A 10,989-nucleotide genomic window follows, 5' to 3' on the forward strand; every position below is an offset into this window, starting at 1 on the left:
AAAGAAACAATATCAACAATGGAAGCAATTAAAGCAACTCACATTTCTCACAAATTGGCCTTTTTACAAATAATGTTCACAAAACCTTCAGTGTATGAACTTAATTTTTTAAAAATCGCAATGCCATCTCATAAAACATATTTTTAATCCTTTGCTTATTGTTTAGAACAGGTATCTTCAGCTTTTTTCAGGCCTACCCTTTAACCCAAAGATGCATTTGGGGACTCATTTCTTAATCTTTTCTTAATATATTTTCATGGTGGCAGTGATCCTGTTGCAAACCTCCTTGGATCAGGTCACGAACCACTAGTGGGATCCGACCCACAAGATGTAGACTAGTGATTTAGAAACTCTGGTTTGTTATTCTGGTTTCAGAATAGTGAGGCAAGCTTCCCTAGGCTTATGAGTTCCATAGGACAGAGGCCACTACCGAAAGGGCCCTGTCATGGTCTCTCACCAGTTTTATTCCATATATGGGGGGAAAGGACCATAGCCAAGTGGTAAAGGATTTGCTTTGCATGCAGAATGTCCTCGGTTCAATCTCCAACATCTGCAGGTAGGTCTGGGAAAGCCCCCTGCCTGAAACGCTGTTGATGTGTGAGGTGCTCATATGGGAAGAGAGACTCCCAGGGACACACTGTCCCCAGACAATGTGCCTTCAGTATTTAGAACTGCTAATGCTCAGAGATGCAACAAGATTTGGATATGTTCAAAAAAGTTTTAAGGTGGATTCATTTTAAGTTGTGCCTTTGCACTTTGCTTTATTAAGTAAATGATGGAAAATACTAACGTAGTCAAATCTCCCAACTATGTATAAGGAAGCCTGAATGTCCTCTTTGGTCTCGTACAGACAAAGAAGAAATTCTATGACACCGAACTGGAAAATCTGGAACGTCAGCAAAAGCAGCAAATTGAAAAGATGGAGCAGGAACACACGCTGCGCCGCCGTGAAGAGTCCAAGCGTATCCGCGCTGAGCAGGAACAAGATCTTGTTAAATTTCAGGAGCAGCTGAAGAAAAGGAAGAAGGAGGTAAGAGTCGACGTTGGGCCAAAATCTTGCACAGGGAAATCTTAGATTTATTTGTTGGCACTGGCCTATCTGAAAGCCCCCTCAGTCCTCCTGCTGTCATTGGCTGAGGTGCTCTCATGCCACAGACAAGCTGTGGAAGGGAAGGGAAGCTGAGGGCAGAGCTCCAAGATTTAGGGGTGCTGAAGAAAGGGAGGAGAGTGAACAGCAAAACAGAAGCTATGCAAATGCACACAGAGAGACACCTGCCCATCCTCCATTGTCACAGCTCAGGGGCACATTCCACCCAGGCAAAAGCACTTGAGGGAGGAGGTGGGTAGGGGTGCAGCCAGGGCAGGGAGCGTGACCTAGAGATTCCTGAGGGCCAGGTAGAGGCCAAAGGGTCACATTCTGTCCCTGGGCCCTGAGGGTTCCCTACCCTTTTTCTAAATTCACTTGTCTGTAACTATGCTGCCAGGGAAGAACGTAAAAGTAAGAACCACCCCCACCCAGAAACAAGAGACGTAAGAAACGCTAACAGAAAAATAGGTGAGGGTGAAATGAGAGCAAATCAAAACGATAGCATAATGTCAGCATAAAACTGGAGAATTGAAAGCCAAACCATCAGGTGACACGGCCAACGTGATAAATCACTTTTGCTCAGGCTTGTTAGGAAATTGGACCAGTAAGAACTTTTGTTGGTGTCTTTCATTTCAAGCTCAAGAGTGACATTGAGAAGCTTCCCCGACAACAGCGCAAGGGGACCATGAAAACAAAGATGGAGGAGTTTGCACAGAGAAAGCAAGTCATGGTAAGCTCTAGAGATATTAAGTCCGTGGTGTGGCCAAGACCCATATGGACACATTGGATTCCCTGCCTCCCAGTTATCAGGATGAGGAAGCAGAATCATACCACCCATCCTGCTTCCACTCATAAGAAAAGCTTTAGGCATCATACCAATAAGAGCATCTCTTTTGCTACTGTCTCCTTTCTTCCAGGAGCAAGAGTTTGAAGCCAAACAGGCTGAGGAGCTGGAACAGGCCATGAAGAATATCACCACCCAAAATCGGAAGGAGATCTGTGACAAGGAGCGAGAGTGCCTCAACAAAAAACAACAGCTTATGAGAGGTGAGAGGGTGTCGTCCCCACCCCCCCAAAAAAGTGGGGAGGAGATTTCTCTAACTTGGTGTCCTCCAGATGTTGATGGACTACAGCTCCCATTAGTCAGGCATGCTGGGGCTGATGGGGATGGGATTCAAAACACCCTCAAGACACCAGGTGGGGGAGTTTCCTTCAAGAGAGTTATTGACATAACTATAAGTGAGCAGGTAAGATAGCGCCAAAGACAGTAGCAAAAAGCATGCCACGTCCTGTCAAAGCATTCAGTAGTAGTAATATTAACGAACAATGTAATTTGGAAAGAGTAGCCAAGCAGTCTCAAGTTGCAGTTTTTCCCAATAGCTTATAGCCACTATACAGCCTTGGAAGGGGGAAAGGGGGTATAGCATTTTTCTCTTAACTGCAAGGATTCTCTAGCCGTCTTTCTGCCCCTTCCGCATCCTTCTTTCATACCTTCTGCACCTCTGCCCAAAGAAATTCCTGTCCTTCTTATCATCTCACCCCTCAAGTATAGACCTGGCAGCACCGGGAGTTGCAGGAGTATAAATGACGTTAAGGGACAGTTACTGAGCCTGGGGTCAGACTTCATTGAGTCCAGGGTGGTCCAACATGCGATCCAAGGGCCTCATGTTGCCCTCGATGCCTTTTTGGGCAGCTCTCGGGCAGCCCTCGTGCTGCCTTCACGTTGCCTTCCCAAAGCTAGGTAAGTGAAGCGCTGGGCTTTCGGAAGGAGACGTGAGGGCTCTGGCAGGGTCTTGGAGTCCTCCCACCTCCTTACCAAAACCTGGCTAGCACTTTCCCAGCTTTGAGGAGGTGGGGGACACCAAATGTTGGCCTCCCCCCGTGTGACAAGGCAGTGTGCAGTCTATGGGTTCCATAGTACTCTTGTGGCCCACTTGGTATGAAAAGCTAGACCGCCCTGCTAGTCCGTGCTTCTTTTTCTCTCCCTTCCTTGGTCAGCTTATCCTACAGTTTTGCCTTGAGTATTTGGTTAGGCTGAGGTGGTGGTTGTGCTTGGAAAGGGAAGTGACTGGATTCTCCAGTGGAGGATGGTCCATTAGGGCAAGTGGGGAATAGCTCTGCCCACCTTATTTGACCCTCAACCAGCCTCCACCTTCTTGCCTTCTCGCTGGCAACCAGTCCAGGAAGTGGCATTGCCAGTCATCTTCCTCCTCAGTATCAGTGTTGCCGTTGTAGAATTTGGCAGGGAGGAGGATGGGGATGCAACTAGAATTGCTTGGCCTGCTCTGCCTGTCTTTGGCTCTGGCTCCATTTGCTGTGGGTCCTGCTGCCTTCTGCCCTACTGCTCCCCATGGGCACCAGCCACCATTGGGAAGTGCCTTTACCTTCTGGAATCGCATGTGATTGATAACTTCTTTGCCTATTTCCCCCCCCCCCTCTGTGGTAAAGTGTGTAATGACCATATGCCATTTTATACCTATTTCTCAGATCGGGAAGCTACCATCTGGGATCTGGAAGAGCACCACCTACAGGAGAAACACCAGCTTATTAAGCAACAGCTGAAAGACCAGTATTTCCTCCAGAGGCATGAACTGCTCCGGAAACACGAGAAGGTAGCAGACTTTCAGTCTGATTTATTTTCTTTAATGACTCTAATGCTTCCTATGGATGAGCAAGGTGTGGAGTTGCTGTGAAAGAATTGACCTCAGCAGATTTACAGAAAATGGCCTCCCTGTTGCTTGCTTGCATTGGGTGTGAGTACTGCGTATATTTAACCATAGTCAGTGCAGTCAAACATGGAAAGTCTGGAGAGGGAATAACGGTGGTCAGTTATAGGAGTACAGTTTTGTGCTTATAGATTCATAGACTCATAGAATTGTAGAGTTGAATGGAACCCAAAGGATCATCTAGATCAGTGTTTCCCAACCTTGGGTCTCCAGCTGTTTTCTGACTACAATTCCCATAATCCCTGACCACTGGTCTGGCTAGCTAGGGATGATGGGAGTTGTAGTCCAAAAACAGCTGAAGACCCAAAGTTGGGAAACACTGATCTGGACCAACTCCCAGCAATGAAGGAATTGCAGCTGAAAAATCACCGACAGATGACAATCCAACCTCTGTTTACAAACCTCCAATGAAGAAGATTCCACCATGTACTTTAGGCCAGCCTTCACTATTTTGGTGCCCTCAAATGTTTTGGACTACAACTCTCATCAACCCAGGCCAGCACAGCCTCTCTCTCATGCAGTTGGTTTGTTTGTGTGAGTGAGTGAGTGAGTGAGTGAGAGAGAGAGAGAGAGTGAGTGAGTGAGTGTGCTTCAATAGGACCAATGTCAAAATATTCTTGCCCAAGTATCTGTTGCATTTCCATTAGTTTTTATCTAACTGGGTCCCTTGAATAAGCCATGGTGAATCTTCATAGAAGTGGTTTTATTTTCCTAAAAATAAACCTGCACTATCTTTGTCTGTCCCCTTTGTGGTCTGTTGAATATTACCCTGGGCAAATATCCAATGTCACCATTCGCTTTGACTGTAAACTTGCAACATATATTGTATTGACTGACCTCTCCTCACCCCGCACCCCAACCCTGGGCTGCCGTTGCTATTCCAGGAGCGTGAGCAAATGCAACGGTATAACCAGCGAATGATGGAGCAGTTGAAAATTCGGCAGCAGCAAGAGAGAGGCCGTCTCCCCAAAATTCAGAGGAGCGAAGGGAAGACCCGCATGGCCATGTATAAGAAGAGCCTCCATATCAGCTCCAGTGGAAGCGCCTCAGAACAGAGGGAGAAGATAAAACAGGTGAAGGATAGCACTAGAACCCTTGACGGAAGGATTCGATTTGTGGCGCGTGCATTCACTCATCCATTCATCTGTATCACACCTTTTATTCCAATGAGGTCAAGGTAGCACTCACAATTCCCGCCCCCGCTCATTAGTTAACCCCCACAACAAACCTGTGAGGTAGGTTAGGCTGAGAGGCAGTGACACTGCATTTGGATTCCTGCAAGCGACGACTGTTAATCATAGAATTGTAGAGTTGGAAGGGATGATGAGGATCATCTAGTCCAACTCCCTGCAGTGCAGGAATCTTTTGCCCAATGTGGAAAGGAGGATTGTAGACTATACATGGAGGGTCCCTTGCTCAACAGCACGTAATTCCAGAAGCCACTGGTCCAGGCTGCTGACAGATATTTGCTCAGTTCCATCTGATATCACTGACGTTTTAAGCTCCAATGCTATATAAAGCACAAGTTAATACTGCCAGAGGGTTTCAGACAGTGGGTAGCTCAAGAAACCTTCCTGCAACACCTGTTAATGGTTTCATAGAAGGGTGGGAAGGTCATAGCTATGCCCCCTGCATTGCTCTGGCACCTGTGGTGCAACTAATACAAGGTGCCATGGAATCAGATCACATTGTGCTCACACCAACAGATATCAAACGAGTACATGTATTTGAGGGTCCTACTCGCAGAAGCTGAGAGGGGGCATTTCCCCTTGAAAATAAATTGTTCTCACATTCGTGACCCTCATGTCTTCGTTGTGCAGTATTCTAGCTCCTGGTGTATATAAAAAAATGTAGGGAGCCATGTTTAAAATTCCTGCGAACATAGCCTGGTGATTTAAAACCACAGTGAATGATGGTGATGTTGGGTTGCTCCCTTCTGTTTCAGTTTGCACAGCAGGAGGAAAAAAGGCAGAAAGCTGAGCGACTGCAGCAGCAGCAGAAACATGAGATGCAGACGAAGGATATGAGTGCCCAGTGTGAGAGCAACATGAATGAACTCCAACAGTTACAGGTAACTTAACACCGGCTCAGCTTTAGGTATGCTTGGGCGGGGTGTGGCGTGCCACTAGTTTGGCTCATAGAGAAAAATCTGCCATCCATTCTGAAAAGTTGGTTCATCCTTCCTGTCAACAAAACCCTCCCAGAAATGGAAAATGTGCTTCAGTATTTCTTGTTTTTGCTTCTGGCCTGTCATGACATTTTGCGTCCTATCTTTCCATAAAGATGGTATATATATGAAGGCTATCTCATTTAATCCTCACAGCAACCATGTGAGGTATGATAGACATGGAGAGAGTGAATTTTCCAGAGCCTCTCAATGGGGTTTGTGGCTGAGCAGCCTCTAACCATGACATTCATTAGCTCCAAATTGAGTGGAAGCAAAAGTTTTCTGGAATGAGCATAGAATGAGTTGGGATTTTGTTGCTTTTGAAGTAAATCTTGTTCTTTCCTGGTCTTTGAAAGTCATGTTGGGTTTATAAATCAAGTCAGCAGGGATGCTGGGTTTGATACTGACCTTCTTGCTCTGCAGAGCTTCCCTCATTTGTTTTTCTTCTGATGTTTTAAATCTGTATAGAATGAGAAGTGCCATCTCTTGGTTGAACATGAGACCCAGAAACTGAAAGCTCTGGATGAAAACCACAATCAGAACTTGAAGGACTGGCGGGATAAGCTGAGGCCACGAAAAAAGGTGACAGCTAAAGAAAGTTGGAATAAAACTTCAAACACCATTAGCATTTTTTTTGGGGGGGGGGTGGAAATCAAAGGTTCAGTATTGAACTTTTGACTTTCAAATCAATTTGCCAAATCAAATACTCGGGGCGAGGGGAATACTTTGTGAAATGCTAGCAGTAATTTTTATTTCAGTCTGTATTTTTATTGGATATAAAATTGTTTTTATATTTGAAAGTGTTTTATATGTTGTTATTGTCTGAGATGCTTCCTAAGTAGCTATTCAGAACTGCAATGAAATAAATAAACCATTTGGATTTGGAGGAGGGTTGAATTAGGACAACCTATTTCTGAAATGTTGCGAGTTTAGGTTTTTGGATTTGGTTCTCTCCCCCTCTAATTTCATCTAATTTTGTTTCATTTTTGACAACTCATGTACATAAGCCAGGGTTGGGGAACCTCCACCCCATGGGCCAAACTTGGCCTGCCAGATCATTTTTGGGAAGCTGCACTCACCCTCCACCTGACATCATACCTGATGGGTGCATGGCTGCATGCCTTGCTTAAGAAGGGGGAAGTGGCTTCCATTCCATGGAAACTCTTCCCTTCTAATGCTGCTCTTTGAACACCCCCCCCCCCAAATTGGAGGTTCAAAGAGTAGCATGGGGCAGCCCCAATTTTCAGAGGGTTAAGGAGTAATGAGGGTTAAGGAGTAATGAGGAAAAGGGCTTTCGAATTGCCATTTGTAAACAGTCCTGTACTGCTCTTTAAACATCAGATTTTCAGAGATCTAAGGAGCAGCATGGGGATGTTTGCAAATGGCTATTAAACAGGGGCATCAAAGTGCAGCATCATGTGACATCACTATGATGTCTGCCAGGTCTTGGGAGATTAAGATCTGGCCCCTCCTGGCCAGAAAGTTTTCCCCACCCCTGATGTAAACTGTCAGGAATCCAGGTGGCTGAGAACAGTGAAGTGATTGCAGCTTGAAGCATTTCTCCAACTGAGCTCATTTCTCTTCGCATTTCAGGCTTTGGAAGATGAACTGAATCAGAAGAAGCGAGAGCAAGAAATGTTCTTCAAACTCAGTGATGAGACCGATGGTCAGCCTTCAAGGTCGCCAAACAAGCCTGCCAAATTTGTCCCATTCAGTTCTGCAGAGGCTTCATAACTCTTGGATTAGTGGACAGAAAGGCAATCCCTGCCTTTGTCCACAGAGAAGTTGGCCCAAAGGACTGTCAGGGCTCCCTTTTCTCCTGCGCCAGCTCTGATTTCCTCTTTTGTCTGAGACAACCAATGTGGCCTGAGGTCTGTTCCCCTAGAGATGAGACAGCTTCCCATTCATGTGGCCCTGGCTGGTGCTGACCAGTTGAACTTGGAGAGTTGTGGATGAGCTTCAGAGAGTAGAGCTAATGGGATTGTGTGCAGAGTTCACACTGCTTGCTGATCCCATTGCCCAGACCTTGGGCAGTTTTCTCTCTTAACCATTTGTTGAAGGGATGAATGTTGGTGACCTAAAAGATTGTTGATGGCTGTTAAGTGCTGCTGATAAACTTGCCTGTTTCATTTTCTAACTAGTTCTCCTGTTAGGCCCAACTTGCTATGTCTGTCAGTGGATCTCACTTAGCCTTTTAGTCTTAATGGTCGAACCATTTACTGCCTTGAAGCACTGGGAGTTCAACTTCACAGCTTACAAAAGACAACAAGGAATTGTTAGCTTTTATTGTGGCCTCCATCTTTGTCAGTTAAACAAAGAGCTCCTTCTCCTCTCCTTCTAGGGCCTAGAATCTAGGCCGTCCCATTGAAACTCATCAATTCCTCAGCTTGTTTTGAAGTGACCCAGCACACCACCCTGCTAACGTGTGACACAATTTCTGCCCTTTCTCAAAGTTACCACAGCCTGAAACATACAAGTGGAGTGTTTAAATCAAATCAGTCCCGAGTCAAAGGCTGACCAAAAAGGCAATGAGAAGCTTATGATCCAACTTAGAGCGCAATTCAACAGTTGCGAAGGCTGCATATACATGGGCAGCTGTGGAAATTGCTGCCCAGTTTCAGGATGTTTAACTTCGCACACCTGCCCCAATTAATAAGCCGTGCAGAGGCCCACACCGTTCAGATCCTAAAATGGTGGGTAACATAAAGGTCTGGACTTTGCTCTTCACTTTCCCCTCCTCTTCCGTTGTGAGGCAATGGGTTTCTTTTCCCTGTGTTCATCAACAGGGAGTTCTGTCTCTCCTGTCTCCATTTCTTTCCCCAGCCCAGTTGGTCCAGAAGGCAAAGCTTGTGCTCAGGTTATGGCAAGAGCTAATGGCTGCTCTTTCCAATATATTAAATAGAAGAAAAGTGCAAATGCCTTGTAGCAGCAAGTTTACAACTGGCCTAAGGTTAAAGGCATCTTGTTTTGCATCATCTCATGTGAGTTTCATAGGACATCAATTGCTAGCTTTTAGTTTTTGTTTTTTAAGGTCTACTGTATAAACTACTGGGTGTGCTGTGATTTGAGAACATGATGTTGGCCTAAAACCAGAATTTTGACCAGTGTGTATCCCTTTGCTGCTACTTTTGAGTTTGTAGCAAGCCAGAATGATCCAGGTAAGAGGAGCCCCATACAGCAGAATAGAATGTGATACATTTGAAATGCTGAAGATAATCAGCATGTCATTATCTTTAAGTCTTCCAAAGGCTGTTTTTAAACCAAAGATGTGTTATTTCCCCCTCACACCTTGCCCACTCCCCATTTCACCATTAAAATACATATTTCAGGAAATGTCAAGGCTTTATCAGTTTCACCAATTTGCATTTCCCTAGACATTAAATCTATATTGAAGTCTTGATGCTTTGCACAGTGCAATTCACACAATCCTCCATCTGGGTCAGCTGTTTGTGGTAAATGCTTAAATTTGGTACTTCATTCAAACAAAGTCTTCACAGTTCATTGGTACTTCATTCAAACAAAGTCTTCACAGTTCATTGTGCCGTCTCAAAGCACTTAGGTTGGCAAAATGCTCCAGTGTTCCTTTTTGTGTATCACTCAGGACTTTTCCAACACTAGCTCTGTATAGGAAATAATGCTTTTCTTTCCCTGTCTTCCTATAAAGCCATGTTGCTGTTAATGTGATTTCTGTTCTCAGAGTTAATTTGATGGAATGGAAACAGAAGTCTAGCAAATGCATCGGCTGCTGCCAGGCTGCAGTTTCACTGTCTTGTTTAAGAGACTCCGGATTCTGGATATTTTAAAGGCTAGAAAATGTGCACCCAGAAACCATGGGGTTACCGTCCTGTTCTAAATAATTGTGTTTTGAGATACTGTCTGGTGAGACTGAGAGAAACTGGAACAGAGCCTGTGAATGAATGGGTTGTGTTCTGAAAACTCAAAGATCCTAATTTTCTCCAAACCCGATAGCCAGTTTCTGTTCTAACTTTATGTTGCAAATTTTTGATAGTTTGCATTGTGCACAGGCTTATGTATGTTGTGGACACACCCACATGCAGCTCAATCACCTTATAAGCCAGCCAGTAGTACATCTAATTGTCTTCATCCTTGGCCAAGAAATCAAACAAGGGTTTCTAATTTTAATACTGCTGCAAGTTTGTGTGTGCTTATCTTTCTTTGTGTGCCAGTCTGGTCTTGACTGCTACCAAGCGCTGCTGTAATTTTACAAAAGTGCAATATTTACCTCGTGCAGTGTTGCAAGGATGTCCTGCTCCTTTTGTGGCAAGAAAGTGTCACTTTTCTTTATTTTTCTCTTTCCCTAACCCAAACAAAACCAACTTTTTCTTTCTCTTCCTTGGCATAAAACTACAATATTTTTTACATGGGGGGACCTGATTCTTCTACCCAAAAGGGTTTTCTTTTTTGGGGAAACCACTATGATGTAAATAATCTAATAAAAACATTACCACGGTGAGCGCCTGCATTTGCGTCCTGAACACTTGTTGTACTTGTTGCCTGTGGGTTTTGGTCAGCAGTGCTGACTTGTATTTGTACATAAATTTGGCTTGAGCGTAATGGAATTTGATTCCTGCTTACTGAGATTCAAATCACCCCACAATCAACAGCTTTCGGGCTTGGAACCAAACAAACTTTTCTTAAAATATATATCGTCTCATTTTGAGAATGTGTGCATTGAAATGTGTTGGTAATAAAGCTATTAATTCTCAAAGCTAGCTGTGACCAGCTGGAGCTGTTTTTAATTTTCTGCTGCTAAACATCCAAGAATAGCTAAAGGGTGACACTGTTTGGTGAAGAGGGAGACCTGCACTTACCATCATCCGTCACATCATCTCCCATTTTGAATCTGCTGCCCTTCTGTTTTGATATTAGCAATTATTGAGCACCTACAGTGCCTATAAAAGCATGTGCAAAGTCTTCGGCTTAAGACCCCCGTATAGTCCCCTAGCCATTTATTATACAGTATGTGTGCTAGATAGTGTTTTCATGTG

General features: G+C 44.6%; 1 protein-coding gene across 2 annotated transcripts in view; it reads left to right on the top strand.

Moving 5' to 3' along the window:
- STK10 (serine/threonine kinase 10) overlaps window positions 1–10,713 on the top strand; it is a 64,848-nt gene extending 54,135 nt beyond the window's left edge. For both annotated transcript variants that reach the window (XM_028717701.2, XM_077924463.1), the window contains 8 exons: window positions 851–1,030; window positions 1,725–1,817; window positions 2,005–2,134; window positions 3,575–3,699; window positions 4,698–4,886; window positions 5,759–5,884; window positions 6,449–6,562; window positions 7,574–10,713. In XM_028717701.2, the coding sequence (XP_028573534.2) occupies window positions 851–1,030; window positions 1,725–1,817; window positions 2,005–2,134; window positions 3,575–3,699; window positions 4,698–4,886; window positions 5,759–5,884; window positions 6,449–6,562; window positions 7,574–7,714 (1,098 nt within the window). In that variant the 3' untranslated portion in view covers window positions 7,715–10,713. The remainder of the gene's footprint in view (window positions 1–850; window positions 1,031–1,724; window positions 1,818–2,004; window positions 2,135–3,574; window positions 3,700–4,697; window positions 4,887–5,758; window positions 5,885–6,448; window positions 6,563–7,573) is intronic.
- Window positions 10,714–10,989: the final 276 nt, after the last annotated feature.

This window comes from Podarcis muralis, chromosome 2 (assembly GCF_964188315.1).
Source record: "Podarcis muralis chromosome 2, rPodMur119.hap1.1, whole genome shotgun sequence".
Lineage (NCBI taxonomy): Eukaryota > Metazoa > Chordata > Lepidosauria > Squamata > Lacertidae > Podarcis > Podarcis muralis.